Here is a 20,751-nt window from a genome sequence, read left to right on the forward strand (position 1 = left end):
ACAATAGAATTAGTACCTCTGGGAATGCTCCTATCTGGCCTTTGTTATATGTGTGTGCTTCCAACTTTGGCATCCATACACTCACAGCTCTGAAAATAGCCACACTGAAATAACTTCTAACCAAACACTGAAGCACAATTTTACGTGTGTGTGTGTGTTTGTGTGTGTGCATGCTGCATGCAGGATTCTTTTTTATCCCCAAAAGTCCTTGCTTTGTTGATTCACAAGGCTGGCAGCTACTCCAGCCTTGCTGATTTTATTTATTTATTTATTTATTTATTTATTTATTTATTTATTTATTTATTTATTTATTTATTTATTTATTTATTTATTTATTTATTTATTTATTTATTTATTTATTATTTATTTATTTATTTATTTATTTATTTATTTATTTATTTATTTATTTATTTATTTATTTATTTATTTATTTATTTATTTATTTATTTATTTATTTATTTATTTATTTATTTATTTATTTATTTATTTATTTATTTGTTTGTTTGTTTAGTCCAATACACAATGAGGATTTTAGTGGGTATATATCTATATACACATAGTAAAATGCATGATGAATGTTATAGAGGAGATATTCATAGTAAAATATATCTAAGAAATAATAGAAAAGAAGATATAGTAATAGAACATATCAATGAAAGAATAGAAGAAGAGATATAGGAATAGAAGAAAGGTATAGGAGGTATAGGAGAGCAATAGGACAGGGGACGGAAGGCACTCTAGTGCACTTGTAGTCGCCCCTACTGACCTCTTAGGAATCTGGATAGGTCAACCGTAGATAATCTAAGGGTAAAGTGTTGGGGGTTTGGGGATGACACTATGGAGTCCGGTAATGAGTTCCACGCTTCAACAACTCGGTTACTGAAGTCATCTTTTTTACAGTCAAATTTGGAGCAGTTAATATTAAGTTTAAATCTGTTGTGTGCTCTTGTGTTGTTGTGGTTGAAGCTGAAGTAGTCGCTGACAGGCAGGACGTTACAGCATATTATCTTGTGGGCAAAACTTAGATCTTGTTTAAGGCGTCTTAGTTCTAAACTTTCTAGACCCAGGATTGAAAGTCTAGTCTCATAGGGTATTTACATGCCTGGGAGCTGCTGATGGGATTTGGGGAAGGGTTCCCAATGTGATCAGGCCCAACTTCTTTTGTCTGGCTTAGGCGACATGTTTCCTTTGATTCCTTAATAACTTAGCTCCTTCTTAATTATCTCCCGAAGAGATCTTTTAGATAAGATTCCTGCTAGCTACAATGCTTATGTACCTACATCATCTTTAAATATGGCAGCTCCAGCTTAGTTTTACTCACAAGGCTGATAGTGGTAGAGCACTTAGAAGGCAATGTGTAACTAAATAAGGACTTTTCAATTTCAGGCACCATTTTAGGCAGCAGAGTAAAACCAGAGAGTACTAATCAACTAATTAAGATCACAGAGCAGAGCTTAACTAGTACTTATCACTTATTGGAAAAAAGCTGCTCAGTAAGAGATATTCAAAAATTTGGACAATAATATCTGATTTTAAGGCTATGTCTGCCAGACAGAGGGATGAAGGAAAAATGGATACCTTTAACTGTATAGATCGTGCAGAATGCGGCAGCGAGAGCCATCGTGGGGCTCCCTAGATTCACCCACGTTTCTGCAACACTCCGTGGCCTACACTGGCTGCCGATCGGTTTCCGGTCACAATTCAAAGTGTTGGTAATGACCTTTAAAGCCCTACATGGCATTGGGCCAGAATACATCCGGAACCACCTTCTACTGCACAAATCCCAGCGGCCGATAAGGTCCCACAGAGTTGGCCTTTTCCGGGTCCCGTCGACCAAACAATGTCGTTTGGCGGGCCCCAGGGGAAGAGCCTTCTCTGTGGCAGCCCCAGCCCTCTGGAATCAACTCCCCCCAGAGATTAGAACGGCCCCCACCCTCCTTGTCTTTTGCAAATTACTCAAGACCCACTTTTATCGCCAGGCATGGGGGAGTTAAGATATTCCTTCCCTCTAGGCCATTATAAGTTATGCATGGTATGTTTGTGTGTATGTTTGGTTTTATAATAAGGGTTTTTAGTTGTTTTATTAATTGGATTGTTACATGCTGTTTTTTATCATTGTTGTTAGCCGCCCCGAGTCTGCGGAGAGGGGCGGCATACAAATCCAATTAATAATAATAATAATAATAATAATAATAATAATAATAATAATAACCCCAACTATACCAATTTAGTGGGGATGGAATTAAAATTAGATAAAGCACTGACAAAGACTGGAATTCCCCCCACACACTCTAAAATACCAATAGTCTGGCCAAATGAATTTTTGGTAAGGGACATAAGTAATCTGGGTCCCTTTGATGCCCAGAACAAAGGAACTATTATAAAAATTTGCTGTTGTCATTCGGTTTGTTCAGGCAAGAATCTTTAGGGAATCTCTCCTGGAATTTATCATAATATGCAAACAGATGTCTTGAGACATCTTTTATTAAAATACTTAAGCACTGGAGCTCTACTCTAGGCATTGTACCCAATCCAAAATATAACCTGGGTGCATTGACACTTAAAAGAGAAATGCTGCTATTACATGCATTTTATACGTTGATTTTTCCATTTGGTTTGAAAGGTAAATTTTATTTAAGAAATTGGCTTTGGAAACAAAATTAAAATCTTCAGACAAGGTCTTCCCATGTGACTGATGTTATATCTGAAAAGTGATATTTTGTTCCAAGTTGTCATGGGAACCAACATTACATTTATACCCTTAGTATTTTCTATATAGATACACACAAGAGACAAGCAATAGCTATGTGGCTTTCTAATTAGAAAGAAAAGAATATTAGAAATTGAGATTGCAGATTATTCCCACAATTATCAAATTGAACAAAAATCAGGGCCTAAATAGTATTTGATCTACTATTTAGTGGAAAGGGGAATAAGAAATATAAATAAAGTGATTAAAGTACGATATTTAAACCATGGTTCTTACAAATATTTGGAAGGCTTTCATCCAAAACTAAGTTAGAGATGCACTGAACTCTTCATTATTCCTTTCTCCGTCGCTGAAGCTTTGCTTTAGTTTCTGCTTGTCGACTTCTCCAGGCAGCAATGATGGCATCGTCATCCATTTCTTCTTCCTCTTTATGTGTGCTTTGTCTGTTTCTTGTTAAATATTTTGATGTGATGTATTCTTTGCTTTCTTCCACATTTTCTTCTTTTACTGTACCCTCTTCCGACTTTGCAAAACTCTGGGTAAATTTTCTCTTTGCTCCAGATTCAGTCATGTCCAATCTGGACTCCTCTTCATGTTCTTCCAAGTTATACAATCTGGTTGAAGGTTTGGAAGATTCTGAGCTATGGGAGGATTTTGAAGTTGTATAAGAACATGGCTCTGGACTTCCTTCTGTAGAGTTTATCTCGCTCACTTTTGATTCTGTAAATGTATATGCCTTCTCTTCTTGTGCAGAGGCAGAGGAGAATTGAGAAGAGGTTCTTTGCAGATTATTTTTATACTGGTGGGTTGCAGAACTATTCATTTCTTCTCTCTGAGACCTGGAACTTCTATAACTTGAAGCTTCAGTGTCCACCTTTCTGAAAGTGGACGAATTCTTATATTTCTTACTGCTGGCCTCAGCGCAGTCCTGATAAGATGGCTTTTCTTCTGCTTTCAAACCTATGAGCCACTTGTTTACATTGCTTTCTACCTCTGACCTTATAACACCCCCAACATTAGCAAATTGGCCTGAAAGAGCAGAAACTGTGCTACTGGAATTATGATCATCTCTTAATGGATGCCTAAGGCCGCCATTTATATTTTCTATACTTCTGTCATACAGATTTTCTATTTTTTCCTCTTCATCATCCTCCCTGATCTTTTTTTTCTTAAATAAAGTGCTACGTTTATTGTCACTGAGAAGCTTCTCGGTTTGGTAGTCTGACATCTTCTCTCTCATTTCTGATTGCATCTCCCTTTCCTTTCTGCTAAGTTTCTTTAGATCTACCTCGTCAGCAAAAAGGCTGAAAAGAGGCTTGCTTATCTGAGTTATTTTCCTAGTTGAGATAGAGTCTTCCATACTGACTGAGGTGTTACAAGATAGGAGGGATTGAGTGTCAGCACAATGAGGGTCTTGATGAAGCAGTGAAGTAGAACTAGATAGAGGTAAACCAGTTTGTGCTTTAAGCAGAGATGACCTGTCATTTTCTGCATGTCTATTTGGATCCCCTGACTTAACACTGGAAGACAATACTGATGGCGAACGAGATAACATAAGGATTTCATTTTGTTTCTGAGCAATAGTTTCATTAACGACATTGGCAATCCAGTTCTGAATGCTGGCTATTGATATTGTTTCATCCGGTCCAATGGGTGGGCCAGGCACACTTGCTGACTTAGCCCCATGATTGCTTCTAGCCTGAGAAAAAGATGAGTGATTAGTCTGCATGCTTATTGCGGAAGCTGAATCCTCTGTCCCATTGACGGAGGCTGTTGATGGCCCAAAAGCTGACAAAGGGATGCTTCCACTCATGGAAGTTTCTGCCTCCCAGCTACAGAGAGACTGGCTTTCCTCCAAAACTTTCTTTGAGTGTTCAAGTAACTCTATTCTTTTCTGTTTTCTCCTGGTGCAAGCAGAACCCTCACCTTTGGTCAGCTCTACAATATCCTCCTTATTTTCACTACCAACTTTCTTCTGGTGCTTAGTTTTCCAGGCTTGATAGGCAGTCATGTTGATATCTGACAAGCTCTTCTCTTCTTCCATGGACTCTTTGGTTTGTTGGCTACCATCTTCAGCCTTGGATTGCTCAGCTTCTGAATCTTTTTTGTGAAAACCAAACTGGATTCTTTTGATCTTCCATCTTTCCAAGGCTGTCAACTTGTCTTTGTTTTTTTGGCAGAAATTATAAAATGAACTAGTATCAGATAACACACTTTCTGTATCTATATCCCTTTCTCTTGTTCCATTTTCAGATGTTGGATTCTCGTCACTGTATCTAGCTCTTGAGCAATATTTCTTAGAGGCTTTTTTTTCAATCTCCATCATCCTCTCATTCCACATATCCCAGCTACTTTCTGTAGACATAGAATCTGTACGTCCTCTTCTCATTCTGTTGATGCTACTTGCTTCCAGCTCTTGTTTCAAGATCCTGATCTCTTGACTACTCACGCTTTCAGTATCACTTGTATCATTTCCGAGGCATGATTTTTGTCCCATGCTAGACTCCTCTTCCTTGGAAAACATGTAGTTTTCCATTTGGTACTTCTCAGTTTGGCACTTCCATGCTTGGACCATTTGATCTACATTTCCCTCAGATTCTACCTGTCCTTGAAGTGATGGGTCCGAAGCCTTACTTTCTTCCTTTGTCTTTAAAATTTCCTTCTCGGGCAAGCCTTGTTTTCTCCTCCATTCTTCATAGAGTTCTTCCTCCTCCTCTTCACTGATAAGAGTAGGCTCCTTGGAAAATAAGCTCAGCTTTCCCATAGAAGAGGCACCCATTGCACTTCCAAGGAGACTGGTTGTGTCTTCTTCCTCTACCATGATAGAATGGACCTTGGCTCCCACAATACTCTTAGAATCTTCTGTCTCAGATAGTAAGGAACGACTTCCAGCTCTTACAACAGAACTTTGGCCATCTGATGTGTCTTCAGAATCTTCTTCTTCTTCTCGTTCCTCAAGTAGCTTTTCATTGAGTTCTCGGAGCTGTTTCAGAAAACCATCATTAGGATAAATAGCTCTCTTCTTACGGATAGTCAGTAAAGCTTCTAATATTGTCATGTGATGGAAGATCATTAGATAGGCAGATACTAGCACCGCTGAGCGACTGATTCCCATTTCACTGCTGACCAGTACTTTTCCTAGAAGTAAAATTATATAAATAATAATTTCAGAACCATATTACAGTATTGCTACATATTTAGTATATTTTGAGCAAATAAAAAATAATCTGCCATTGTTTGGCTTCATGATACAAACTATCTAAAGCTAGAAACTTGATAAAGTAAGTTAAATATATAATGCTATCTCCCTACCACAATGCTTTTATTTTATATATTATTTTGCTAAGCTAAAAAAATTAATTACAGCAGCATTAAAGAATCAATATAACTTCACAATTTATAAGCCATCAATAAAAAGAAAGAAAGGAAACTCAAGCTCTAAACATTGTCAATACTTACAAGTATCATTGACAAAGTTGAATGACCAATGTACTAGTTTTAGATCTGCTTGTAACCACATAGTAATTTTTTTAAAATGATAAAAATATGTGTAAAAAATTCCAAAAAAATAGAAATTCATTGTATGTATCGAAGTTCATAAAAGCCATTTCACAAGTCATAATGAATCCCTGTATGAAAAGTCTGTCTCCATTTCTAAGTCAAAACAGTATAAGGATGCCCTGGCAACATCACATTTTTTCTATTTACCTCTGATGTTCCATCCTCAGCCAATGAATAAAACAGGCTTGAATTGTCCTTACCTATGACGGAAGTATTTTTTGTATTCTTTTGACGCTGTTCAAGGTCATATATGACAAATAAAAACTGCTAGGCTTTGTGATCAATTCTTTCGGAGAGGAATCAGAAGACTGCAGTGACTTAGGCAATAGAGACAGACAAACTCATACCGGTATAATTTTCTGTTGAGTCAACGGAGGAATTCCTTCAATTCAACAATGGAGAAAGTCCCTGGCCATGTAAACTGACATTGTAAGCCTTATTTACCTCTGCAAGTTAATAATGCTTCATCAAGAAACTCTGCTGCTGGGCGGAAATGTTTAGCAATCTCCTCATATGGGAAATCATCCACCTCAATGCCCAAATACTGGATATTCATTCCATTATAAAAATCTGGTCCTGTATATACACCGGTGCCATGGGCAGCATTCAGGATATGAGTAATTCCTAGCCTCTTTAGCCGTCCTTTATTTACCGCAGCACTCCTTCAATGCAAAGGGAAAAGACATTAAGATTCCAAATTCTAAACCAATCAGGGTTAACAGTAAATTTGGAAAAATCAGAAATTATTTGTTTAAATACCGGGCCTAAAGAACAAATTGAAATACGGAAGGTATCGGGTCTAAAATTGGGTAACAAGAAAATGAAATACTTAGGAGTATGGTTATTAAAGAATCCGGAAAAAATGGTGGAGTTTAATTATAATTTAATATGGAAAAAAATTCAGAAACAAATTAAGAATTGGAGAAATAAAAATTTGAGAAGATTGGCTAAAGTAAGAGCATTAAAGATGATGATTATCCCAAAAATGTTATACATTTTACAGGTAATGCACAGATCCTTCCCAATAAGAAAAATAAGAGAATGGGATATTAAATTAAACGTTTGGATAGAAGGTAATAAAAGATCAAGAATTTTAAAAAAAATTGCTGATAGCTACGGAAGAGGAGGGAGGTTGGGGAAATCCCAGCTTGGAGTATTATAGGGACGCGTATCAAATTGATAGGCTAATTGAATTACAATTATTAGAAGATTCCAAATTCTAACTGAAAACTAACTTGTACCAAACAGTATCCAAGGGAAAATTGGTTGAGTTTGTTAGAATCTAATGATACGTAAGTTTATGTCAGTCATACATTTTTGCCAGAGTTTCACAAATACGTAGTGTAGAAATCCTTGTCTTAGATTCTATTTTAACAACCTGTTTTAACTTATTTGTTTTCTTCTATGCTGCCTTTGGTAATTAAATGGTAATTAAAAGATCAATTTACACAAATAAAGAAAGAGAATAGAGAAAGAAATACAGGTACTCCTGAATTTACAACCATAATTGAACCCAGAATTTCTGTTGCTTAGCAGGCAGTTAAGAGACCGTTGGTCCATTTTATGCTTTATTTCTTGCCACAGTTGTTAAGTGAATAGTTGCTCCTTGTTATGTAAGTAACATAGTTGCTAAGTGAGTTTGCTTGTCAGAAGATTGCAAAAAGTGATCACATGACTCTAAGCCATCATAAATATGCATCAGTTGCCAAGCATTTGAAGTTTGGTCACGTGACCATGGGGATGCTACAATGGGTGTCAGTGTGAAAAATGGTCATGGGTCACATAGGTTCAGTGCTATTGGAACTTTGACTGGTCAAATGAATTTTTGTAAAAACAACAACAATAGGTGAATATGTTGAGAGTTCATTTAATCGGCAGACCTGAAGTTTTTAGGTAAAATAGGTAAAAAACAACAACAACAAAATGTTGTTTTAAGGCAGTACAAATTCATGAGACCAGATCTCTTGAAACAGAGATTTTAACTACTCAGGTAGTGCAGGAAAGGCCAGTCATCCCTGGCTTATTATTGACATCAAGATATGGAAAGAACCTTAGGAAAAAGCGGTATATTCAGAAGGCAGGAACCGTTTGTATTGGTCTCATGAGTTATTATCAGGATTCCCTTATTTATCTACTGTGTTTTTGAAAGGAACCTGTCACATTTACCTTTTGAATGTAACTTTTTTTATTTCTGTTGTATAATTTCCCTAGGTTTTTTTTCTTGAGATGGACAGATTGCAATTTAATACACTTAATTATTATACTAGTCATCTTCTATTGCACAGACAGAACAAGCCATCCTCTGAAAATCTTATTCAGACAGAAACATCTTTGTACTCACTTTTCTGCTATGAAGACGTTTGGCCAGACTTCATCAATGTCCTCTCTTGGTGATTCCAGATAGTCTTTAATAAGTGCTCTCTGTATGTCCATAACACATGGTGTATCGAACAGGCTAGTATCATCTATCTTTTCTTTAACTCGGTTATATAGATCTTCCATTAGCAACTGCTCTGCAGATTCCAGCATCCCTGGACATACAGTGTCTACTTTTACTTCCTTTGTCTTCAGCTCTGCAATGAACCCAATGAAGGTTTTCATTTTCAAAACTACAACCATTTTTGTTTACCATTGATTAGAAAGGGACATTGACATGATTATTAGTTAATTATAGTGCCATATAATACTTGTACTATACCCAAGGCAAATAATTCTCTTTAACTAAAAGTGTTGGTTTTAATCAACATTTAACTCACATTTGTTTAATTACATTTCACTACAACTAGTTGTTGCTTCTTAATTGCTGGCTTATTGCTGGTCATACCTCATTGTAAAAAATTGCTTTGGTTTCTCAGGGCTTTATAGAAGTAAATTTCAGTACAAAGTATGTGTTAAAACTACATTTTGCACTTATGGAATTAACCACCATCTCTCCCACCCCCACCCCAAACCTCAACAAATTCATATTTTTGAAAACTTATAAATTTGGGTGCATGACCAAAAGACAAGCTTGGTATTTCTTGGGGTCCATTGACTAGGGTAGGTCTATATACTAACTCCTGAAAAGTTATTAATCCTCTTTTTCTTTTCTTTTAAAAGTTACAAACAACACATTTTTTATAATAAATGAGGAAAAGGCTAGTAATTAATCTTCCTATGTCAAAAAAGAATGGAATAATTAAGAGATAATGAATCCGTAATTCTGCTGATGAGAAACCACAGGCAAAATAATTTTGAATTAAAAATAAAGTAGCTTTCCAAACAATAATTTTGTCTTCTGCACCAAACATATAATGGTGCAATTCTTTTTGACTTTTAACATTAAAATTCTAATCTCAAAAAAGATGGAAAATGAAGACAGAAAATTTTAAATGAAAGAGATCAGGGTTGGTATGATATGGAATCAGAATAGAAAGTGTATTTTAAAAGGATGGCAATTCCTGACTGGGGTATCTATCTATCTATCTATCTATCTATCTATCTATCTATCTATCTATCTATCTATCTATCTATCTATCTATCTGAATTCTAATATATTAAAAAGATGTTTTATGAAGGTCCTATGGATATTCCAGAATTCCTGAACCAAAATGAAAAGTAGCACCATTTTCAGCCCTTTTCTCCTTCCCAGTGCCAGCTGATTTATGAACATACTAATTTCTCCATGTTCGTATAGTTTGATTATCCTTCTCTTCAAATCATACCTTCTTTAATGATCTGTTTAGCAGCCACAGCAGATGATAGATGAATGGGTTCCATGAAGATGCTCTCAGTCTCTGCATCTGATAGGACTGAAAACCTGTCAGGTAATTAAAATGCTATAAAAACAAGCATTGGCAACTTCTATACTTTTTTTAATATCTACTTTGTTTTTATCTACTTTTTGAAAACAAAGCAACTTAGAAGAGATAAATTATACAAGAGAGCTGATGTTTCCAGAAGGTATCTGTTTGGAGAGTTGCTTTCAGAAGCTACCCCGAATAACTAATATCTTTTATTTATTTATCTATCTATCTATCTATGTATCTATCTATCTATCTATCTATCTATCTATCTATCTATCTATCTATCTATCTATTTATTTATTATTTGTCCAATATACAATACATATGGAAGAGAATAGACATTAAGTAATATATATAAAGATAGAAAGTAAAAAAGAAGAGAAGTAGATGGGAGGGAGAGAATATATATGATATAAGATATAAGGAGAGAATATATAAGTATATATGATATATATATATATATATATATATATATATATATATGTATATATATATATATATGTATGTATATGTAGATTGTTCTGAGTTCGGGTTTTGCCCTGTGTAATATTTTGCATGTTTATGCGACGTTTCGGTGAAATCACATTCACCATCATCAGGCTGAAGTTTCCAAGCTTCGTGCTGTTTTACATTTCCATTTTACAACAGCACGAAGCTTGGAAACTTCAGCCTGATGATGGTGAATGTGATTTCACCGAAATGTCGCATAAACATGCAAAATATTACACAGGGCAAAACCCGAACTCAGAACAATCTACATACATATACCCGTGAAAATTTACTAAAACAAATATATATAAATATTTACAGCAACACGAAGCTTAAAACTTCAGCCTGATGATGGTGAATGTGATTTCACCGAAACGTCGCATAGACATGCAAAATATTACACAGGGCAAAACCCGAACTCAGAACAATCTACATATATATATATATATATATATATATATATATATATATATATATATATATATATATATGTTAAATGTTTATAGCTGGAATTTTAAAATTAAGGGAGACCAGGATAGATCTATTTCGGCCTTATTAGGCCTCATCAGCTGGCCACACCCACTCTTTTACTGGGATTCGATCTGGGAAGCTTCTGCATTGTAAAGCAGAGAGCTAGCAATTAGACCCATCCGATCTGAATCCTCTCAGCTCTGTACCAGGGAGGGGTATATGTTTTTTCTTATGTCGGATTACCCTGGTATATTTTTAAGGAACGTCACAGCTCCTTTTTTTGCCTATAGGCCCAGCCTAGGGCCACTGCAAGGCAGTAATATATTTATAGCCGACAAACTATATTTTGTATGTGTTAAATGTTTATAGCTGGAATTTTAAAATTAAGGGAGACCAGGATAGATCTATTTCGGCCTTATTAGGCCTCATCAGCTGGCCACACCCACTCTTTTACTGGGATTCGATCTGGGAAGCTTCTGCATTGTAAAGCAGAGAGCTAGCAATTAGACCCATCCGATCTGAATCCTCTCAGCTCTGTACCAGGGAGGGGTATATGTTTTTTCTTATGTCGGATTACCCTGGTATATTTTTAAGGAACGTCACAGCTCCTTTTTTTGCCTATAGGCCCAGCCTAGGGCCACTGCAAGGCAGTAATATATTTATAGCCGACAAACTATATTTTGTATGTGTTAAATGTTTATAGCTGGAATTTTAAAATTAAGGGAGACCAGGATAGATCTATTTCGGCCTTATTAGGCCTCATCAGCTGGCCACACCCACTCTTTTACTGGGATTCGATCTGGGAAGCTTCTGCATTGTAAAGCAGAGAGCTAGCAATTAGACCCATCCAATCTGAATCCTCTCAGCTCTGTACCAGGGAGGGGTATATGTTTTTTCTTATGTCGGATTACCCTGGTATATTTTTAAGGAACGTCACAGCTCCTTTTTTTTGCCTATAGGCAAAAAATATATATATTTGTTTTAGTAAATTTTCACGGGTATATGTATGTAGATTGTTCTGAGTTCGGGTTTTGCCCTGTGTAATATGGAAGAAATAGACATGAAGTAATATATATAAAGATAATATGTAAAAATAGAGGAGGAGGAGATATATAAAAGGAAGAAAATATATACTGTATGAGATAAAGGAAAGACAAATGGACAGGGGACAAAAGGCACATTAGTGCACTTATGTACGCCCCTTACTGACCTCTTAGGAACCTGGAGAGGTCAATCGTGGAGAGTCTAAGGGAGAAATGTTGGGGGTTGGGAGTTGACACTATTGAGTCCGGTACTGAGTTCCACGCTTCGACAACTTGATTGTTAAAGTCATATTTTTTACAGTCAAGTTTGGAGCGGTTTATATTAAGTTTGAATCTGTTGTGTGCTCTTGTGTTGTTGCGGTTGAAGCTGAAGTAGTCGTTGACCGGAAGGACGTTGCAGCATATGATCTTGTGGGCAATACTTAAATCGTGTTTTAGGCGCTGCAGTCCTAAGCTTTCAAGATCCAGGATAGTTAGTCTATTTTGGTAGTGTATTCTGTTTCGAGTGGAGGAGTGAAGGGCTCTTCTGGTGAAATATCTTTGGACGTTTTCGAGAGTGTTGATGTCTGAGATGTGGTGTGGGTTCCAGACAGATGAGCTGTATTCGAGAATGGGTCTGGCATAGGTTTTGTAGGCTCAGTAGTGTGAGATTGCCAGAGCAGAAGCTACGTAGGATCAGGTTAACAACTCTGGAAGCCTTTTTGGCGATATTGTTGCAGTGGGCTTTAGCACTTACAAATAATAGTTATCAATGTTCCCTTCTCCTCAAATATGCTAATATGAGCAATTGCAAGATATTTCTCTTCACTATGTACTGACTTTTGCAGTGGAGAAGCATATTTTTAACCACATATTCATCAGAAAAAGAAAACATGAAGAAATTTCATTAAAAATTATTGGTACAACTCCCACCTCACAATGTCAGTCTTCATTTTGGTTTTCTCCTTTATAAGATGGGAGCAGTAATAGACTTATCCTACAGTCAAAACTATAATTTATTCACCCAAGTAATTTATTTGGCTACCAAAATAACAATGACTCAGGGCAGTGCACAGAAATTAAGATTCAAAGATTAAAGCAATAACCTGTGGCACTCAATAAATGAGACTTTCTAATCATAAAAACACACCGATAACAGGACCAGTCTAACTTTATGCCCAAACATCTGGGGAACAGGTACAGTGATGTTATGGATGTTGTGTGAAGAATATGTTTTAAAAACTTATAGGGCAATGGTTCTCAGCCTTTCAAACGCTGCAACCCCTTAATACAGTTCCCCATGTTGTGGTGACCCCCAACCATAAGTCTAGGGCCTATTCTCCCAACAGAGCTTTAAGCTGATTGGCAAGAATGTCAGAGGGATACCCTCACTGTAAACACCTGATTGGTTAGATTGTAAAAATATGTTCCAAGGAGCCAGAATAGAAACTTTAGTTCCTAACACCATGGGAAATTGGTCTTTTCCCATGGTCTTATGCAACTCCTATGAAATGGTCTTTCGACCCTCAAATGCAGGGGTCCCCAAACTTGGCCACTTGAAGACTTGTGGACTTCAATTCCCAGAATTCTCCAGCCAGCTATGCTGGCTGGAGAATTCTGGGAGTTGGAGTCCACAAGTCTTCAAGTGGCCATGTTTGAGGACCTCTGCTCAAAGGGGTCGTGACTCCTAGATTGAGAGCCACTGTTGTAGGAAATTGAATGAACCATCTAAATTCATTCCTCTTTTCTCCACTCCTTTGCTTACAACAGAATACCTTATGCTACCAGGCTTGAAATTTTGGGATTAGACAACTTAGAATTTAGAATGCTGCTTTTGGTCTGACTTAAACATAGCCCACAAAATTATCTACTACAATATCCTACTTAATGACTACTTCAGCTTCAACCACAATAATACAAAAGCACACAATAGATACAAACATAAGGGAAACTGCTTCAAACTCAATTGCAGAAATTAAGACTTCAGCAACAGAATGGTCAATGCCTCAAATACACTACCTGACTTTGTAGTTACTTCCTGAAACCCCATGACTTTAACCTTAGATTGCCTATTGTGGACCTCGCCCCATTCCTAAGATGTCTGTAAGGGGTGTGCATAAGTGCACTAATGTGCCCACTGTCCCTGTCCTACTGTCCCCATTTATTTGGATCCTTATCCTGAATTCATAGTCATGTTTACTCCTATAAACATGTTTTTCTTATACATGTTTTACAAATTAATAATAATAGTAATAATAATTTGAACGTGTCCTAGATGCTTGGGAAGTATTTGACTTGTGATATTGTGATACAAAATCCACATATAAATCTCATTTGTTGTATATTAATGTTTTTTGTGAATAAAATGATGATGATGATGACGACGGCAATAATAATAATAATAATAATCAGGGACCGCCTTCTGCTGCACGAATCCCAGCGACCAGCTAGGTCCCACAGAGTGGGTCTTCTCCGGGTCCTGTCAACTAAACAATGTTGCTTGGCGGGACTCAGGGGAAGAGCCTTCTCTGTGGCGGCCCCGGCCCTCTGGAACCAACTTCCCCCAGAGATTAGAATTGCTCCCACCCTCCTTGCCTTTCGTAAGCTTCTTAAAACCCACCTCTGCCGCCAGGCATGGGGGAACTGAGATACACTTTCCCCCTAGGCCTACGAATCCAATCCAATCCAATCCAATAATAATAATAATAATAATAATAATAATAATAATAATAATAATAATATGTATTATTATTATTATTATTATTATTATTATTATTATTATTATTATTAAGAAGCCAAAGGCAGATAAGGTGAAATTATGCCTTGCTGTATCCATTTGATTGTGGAATTATTGGTCAGAATGCCTTTCTAATGGAAACCAATGTGGAGGCCCATTAAAATAAGCTTCTTTGTACTTTGCTGACAAATCCCAATTAAGAAGTTGAGTGTTTTGCCACAGTCCCTTTTAAAAGTAGAAAATATATTTCTTCTCTATCCACTAGAGGGTCTCTAAGTTTCTGAATCTTGCAAACATAGCTGTATTAATCAAAAAGGGTTTCTATGGCAACTGGTCATGAAGTACTTTATATACGGCCAGTTTTCAAGCTAATAGCAGCTAAGATGGCTAGAACAAGGACTAGAATTGGAATGTGCAAAATATTAGAAGACTCCAGTTCCAGCTAATCCACATTCTCATACAAGGATTGGCCATATAAAAAGCAAGAAAAGAGAATATGCAAGAATTGTCCTTCAGTTTCCTTTGTTAGATAGTTGGAAGATTGCTCCATCTCAAGTTTTCATATTAGGCTCCTTTTTATCTAAAAGTCCAAGAAGGAAATTTGCTTGCATTTTTCAAATGCTGGATGTTAATGGTATGTTTGCATTTTTCTATACTTTATTTCCTTTCTGATAGGCTCCAATGTAGGGCATTTGTGTGCCCTCAGGACTCTAAATTACTTTCTGTTTTACTGCAACATACAGTGAAGGAGACGATTACGGAAAAAGACCCTGTAGGACATTAGCACCCACCCCTCTCCTAGAAAAATGAAATATCCTAGGAAATATTAAAAATATTTGTAGAATATTATATAGAATATCCCCAGAAACATGCTTTTAGGTAAGGAAAAATACTCACTCTTAGTCGCACCCACGTTTGTCTATGTGCCATCAAGGAATAGCCCAGCTCAATCAAGGTGGACCAGTCTATTCTACGTAACAAAGATCTACCTCCTTCCGACAGAGTCATATTAGGGAATTGTCCAAAGCACTTTCATTATAGATTAGATTAGATTAGATTTATTGGATTTATATGCCGCCCCTCTCTGCAGACTCGGGGCGGCTCACAACAATAGTAAAAAATCAGTACAGAGTGACAAATCCAATGCCCACCAATCCAATTACAATTTTAAGTTAAGAAATTCATAAAACAATCCCAATATATATAAAAAACAAGCACACAATCAATCAGACAGCAAATAACATGGGCAAGGGGGAGATGTTTTAGTTCCCCCATGCCTGATGGCAGAGGTGGGTTTTAAGGAGTTTACAAAAGGCAAGGAGGGTGGGGGCAATCCTAATCTCAGGGGGGAGCTGGTTCCAGAGGGGCAGAGCCACCACAGAGAAGGCTCTTCCCTGGGTCCCGCCAGACGACATTGGTTAGTCGATGGGACCCGAAGAAGGCCGACTCTGTGGGACCTAACCGGTCGCTGGGATTGGTGCCGCAGAAAGCGGTCCCAAAGATATTCTGGTCCGGTGCCATGAAGGGCTTTATAGGTCATAACCAACACTTTGAATTGTGATCGGAAACTGATCGGCAACCAATGTAGACTGCGGAGTGTTGGAGTAATATGGGCATACTTAGAGAGGCCCATAATTGCTCTCGCAGCTGCATTCTGCACGATCTGAAGTTTCCAAACACTTTTCAAAGGTAGCCCCATGTAGAGAGCGTTACAGTAGTCGAGCCTCAAGGTGATGAGGGCATGAGTGACTGTGAGCAGTGACTCCCGTTCCAAATAGAGCCCCAACTGGTGCACCAGGTGAACCTGGGTGAATGTCCCCCTCGCCACAGCTGATAGGTAGTTCTCTAATTATACCATCACCCAGCAAGGCTCAGCCAAACTTGAACTCAAAAACACAGCCTACAGTGTTGCTCCAGCAGGACCCCATGGGAGTCTTTCTTGCACAGGAGCAGGAAGTCCCCAGAGCGGGGCCCAAGAGAGGGCATAAAACAAGGAACTCTCAGCATCTCTTTTTTCCTCTTCACCCAACATCTGGAAACATGTGATCCACCTTTTCTGTTCAGGAGCTCATGCCATGTGCTCCTGTCCCTAGACCTTCTTTCCAAGCAACTTCCGTGAATCCAGTGTCTTTTCCTCCACTTTGAACTGAACTTATAACACCCCTTTGTGCAAACTCTATTCTGCTTTGAGCTTTGATCTCCAATACCATCCAACAGCAGCACCGGCTGTTCCCACTCTCAGCTCAATCTTCATCAAGTTAATTTTTTTAATGGATTGGAAGGGTAGGCAGATTGGCGACAATTAAAAAGGTTAGACTACAGTCTGAAACAAACCAATTGTAAATATATCATCCTTTTAAACTAGACCTCCCTCCACGTCGGTTTACAACCTGGCTACCCACAAATTCCAAGACTGTGCCAAAAGTAGAATTGAACAGTAGCATCCAAACCAATCAGTGCTTTAGAAAGATAGTTGCAAAAACAGCAGCGTGGGTGGGCTCCTGCTCCTCCCTCGCGGATGTCAGCAGCGCTTCTCCCAAGAATCCTTAGTGTTTGCACAAAACCTCTGTGGAATCAATTAAATTAGCAAAATAATGCTTGTGCTCTCAATCGTGGATTCTGAAAAAAGAAAGAACTCTTTAGGCTTTGTTCCTGGTAAGGATTTCAATAATGGGCTGGGTGAACGTAAAAAGAGAGAGAGAAAAGAAAAAGTCCTACACAATTGGAGGTATATAGAGACTTATTTTGGGAAATACTCACCGACTAGGTGAAGGACTTCGAAGATAGTGAGCTTGCACTTCCTTCACATCAGGTTCGTCTCCATCAGGCACCATCTGGTCTTTGTCTGAGTCCATACTGTTTGCCATCACTGTTGTGAAAACCAGCTGAAATTGGGAACAAAAGGATTGGCGGATCAAAATCAGCTGTATGGTCTTTATGTATGGTCTGTTAGGCATAGTTCCCTCTAAGCTGAGCAGTGAGCAATCGCTCACTTAAAAATCATCATCAACTCAGAGTTTTCCAAACCTGCCCAGAAGCCGAGAGGGAAAGAGTGAGAGGGAAAGAGAGAGAGAGGAAGAGAGGAAGAGAGAGAAACAGATAGAAGAAAAGTGAGGAAGGAAAAGAGAAAGAAAAAGAATGGGAGTAAGGAAGAGAGAAGGAAAATCAAAATCTAGTTTGAAACTAGCTCAACTATTTAAGTGGCATTTTGATATTGATAGAGTTGCCCTATTATGAGCTCACTGTTATAGACACACAGTACAGTATTTTATTTTGAAATTCTCTGAGGCGAAACAGGGTGGGTTTTTTATTTGTTTGTTTGTTTATTATTTCTGTGCAGCCCAGTCCCAAAGGGACTGCCGCTCAGACACTATACTTTTCCGCCCCCCCCCCCAAAAAAAAATTAGAGGGAACACTGCTGTTAGGTTGTGTGATTGTTTTTCTTTTTATAATAAGGGTTTTAAATTGGTTTTTTTTAACATTAGATTTGTACATGGTGTATTGTTGTTGTGAGCTGCTCCGAGTCCTCGGAGAGGGGTGGCATACAAATCTAATAAATAATAATTATTATTATTATTTATTATTATTATTATTATTATTATTATTATTATTATTATATCACAGAATTCCATAAGAAATCTCATTGGCTGAGTCATACAAACTACACTGTATATTTTAGAAAGAGGGGAAAAACATTACAATGTTTACTGTGTACAATGCTTTCTGTAATAAAGCATTTCAAACAACCAAGATGAAACTTTGAATTCTGAAGAATTAAACCATGGAATTCAGTCATAATTTTTTTTTTATAATTATGCAAGGAAATGAGATTCTTCACCATGACCTTATCCAATGTAGAAGTCTATTTTATTGCTGTAGGCCGCCCTGAGTCCGCTAGGAGAAAGGCGGCCTACAAATTTGACAAACAAACAAACAAGTATGTATGTATGTATGTATGTGAGTATGTATGTATGTATGTATGTATGTATGTATGTGAGTATGTATGTATGTATTCATTCATTTCTTATCAAATGATTAGCTGCATACTATTAGGTATTCGCATAAATAGTAAAATATGGTGTTATAATAAATAGTTTTTCAAAACCCAAATCCTTAAAAAAAAAAAAAAAACCAGTGTACCTTTTGTAGGAGAATGAAATCATGTTTCAAACAAATAGAAGCAAGCATTAAAAGCCTATAGGTATGTTTTAATAGTTTATACTGTATATTGCATTTGTGGTTAGGCTTCCAGAGGAAGTTAAAGCAGCCACAGCTAGCTACAGTTGTAATGTAACATTTATCAGGTCCATTTCAACATAGCAACTTGAGTCTATTTCAAAATTTTGTCTTTTTATAATTAATTTGTAAATTAATAATTTATAATTATTTTATAAATTAAACATATTTATAAATGATAAACATGTATATATTGTAAACATTTATAATCTTAGTTTTTCTTGATAATAATAATAATAATAATAATTATTATTATTATTATTATTATTATTATTATTATTTAGATTTGTATGCCACCCCTCTACAAGGACTATTGTTTCTTAGATGTTGGGAGTTTGCCACTGGAATGTTACAGAACCTGTCCACATACATTTGACCTGGTTTTGCAAACCCATGATAAAGTGTTTGGAGACTGAAATACTCTGATGTACCGCTTAAAGAGACAAAACAAACTCCTTGAGAAGTGTAAGAAAACTTTTAACACTAGTAAGTCTCTCTACAGATTTTTGTCCAACACTATTAAAACACAAACATGCTTTGGAAACACAAATTTCTATGTGTCTTCTCAGAAATACATTTTCTTGAGTTTAATGGAATCTATTTCATTGCTATTTCATTTCTATTTCAGTTAAGAAGAACTGTCAAGTTTCAAGTTTTATTGGATTTATATGCCGCCCCTCTCCGAAAACTCGGGGCGGCTAACAACAATCATGAAAATATACAATAAAATCCAATACTAAAAGCAAATTAAAACCCCTTAATATATAAAAACCAAACATACATACAAAGATACCATGTATACAGTTGTAACGGCCTAGGGGGAGAAAAAAGTCTTAATTCCCCCATGCCTGGCGGCAGAGGTGGGTTTTAACCTAAAGGAGAGCATTTAAAAAAATTAAATAATCCATTTTGAATTCTCTACCACCCTCCCAGCTTGAAATGGATGTTCCGGATCATGTTCTGACTTTACAGGAATGTTATGAAGCCGGTGTTATATCAACAGGTCTCTTACTCTGGATTCTGTAGCCCTTATAGAACTCGCTTTCCCACTCTAAACCCCAAAGCTTTGATCCTTATTTCCTTCTTCTGCAGTTCTCATTTTAGCCCCTTGCAGCTTTTCTGAAATGTCAGGAATGCAGCCAGGCCGCCCTAAGCAAGGGTGGGTTGTTATTGCTACTTTGCTGTGACCTAGCAAGTCTGACCTGAGAAATTATGACAAGCTCAAAAGAACTTACCGTTTACGCTGTGAACATGTGTATCCCTTGGTGATCAAATTAACTTTTTTTGAGAGCTCAGGCACAAACCTAAAAAAAAAAAAAAAAAGGGAACTAATCAAAAAGGTAGGATCCAGGCAGTTGCCTTCTTTCCTTCTCAGTGATTTTTTTTGCAAAGAGACAGGACAACTGTCAGCTTCAAACTTTATCAGCCTTCTAAATATAACATCTCTAGGCACTGGCTGGGTGTTGGGCAATAGCAGGAGAAATGCCATTCCTGGTCTTTTAACTCTATCCTTTCAAATAAAGGAAGAACTATCTTCAAAACAGTTCCAAAGTTTCATGCCCCCCCAATAATTTTATATTATATTTATTTATTTATTTATTTTATTTATTTATTTTGTCCAATACACAATGAGGGTTTTAGTGGGTATATATCTATATATACATAATAAAATACATGATGAAGGTTATAGAGGAGATACTCATAGTAAAATATATCTAAGAAAGAATAGAAAAGAAGATA

The 20,751-nt window shown here is 36.9% G+C and overlaps 1 protein-coding gene across 2 annotated transcripts; it reads right to left on the reverse strand.

Annotated features, from left to right (window-relative positions):
* Positions 1-2,610: 2,610 nt before the first annotated feature.
* On the reverse strand, positions 2,611-20,341 carry STYXL2 (serine/threonine/tyrosine interacting like 2). Of its 2 annotated transcripts, none has more exons than XM_070751744.1 (6): positions 20,247-20,341; positions 17,536-17,660; positions 9,976-10,070; positions 8,613-8,844; positions 6,716-6,933; positions 2,611-5,848 (listed from the first exon to the last, which is right to left on the reverse strand). In XM_070751744.1, the coding sequence occupies exons 2-6, from the start codon at positions 17,640-17,642 to the stop codon at positions 3,042-3,044; spliced, it is 3,459 nt and encodes a 1,152-aa protein (XP_070607845.1). In that variant the 5' UTR covers positions 17,643-17,660; positions 20,247-20,341; the 3' UTR covers positions 2,611-3,041. The 2 variants fall into 2 exon arrangements, with proteins under 2 accessions (XP_070607845.1, XP_070607846.1); XM_070751745.1 differs by lacking the exon at positions 20,247-20,341 and adding an exon at positions 20,024-20,101.
* Positions 20,342-20,751: the final 410 nt, after the last annotated feature.

The sequence above is a fragment of the Erythrolamprus reginae genome, chromosome 4 (genome assembly GCF_031021105.1).
Source record: "Erythrolamprus reginae isolate rEryReg1 chromosome 4, rEryReg1.hap1, whole genome shotgun sequence".
NCBI lineage: Eukaryota > Metazoa > Chordata > Lepidosauria > Squamata > Dipsadidae > Erythrolamprus > Erythrolamprus reginae.

Bases quoted from the DNA above. Each gene is read 5' to 3' on its own strand.
- STYXL2 (XM_070751744.1), bottom strand. From the start codon at position 17,642: ATGGCAAACAGTATGGACTCAGACAAAGACCAGATGGTGCCTGATGGA. The intron at 8,845-9,975 runs GTATGATTTGAA...GGTTCATTGCAG, and splicing joins TAAACAGATCATTAAAGAAG to AGCTGAAGACAAAGGAAGTA. The intron at 6,934-8,612 runs GTGAGTACAAAG...TTTGCATTGAAG, and splicing joins AACGTCTTCATAGCAGAAAA to GAGTGCTGCGGTAAATAAAG.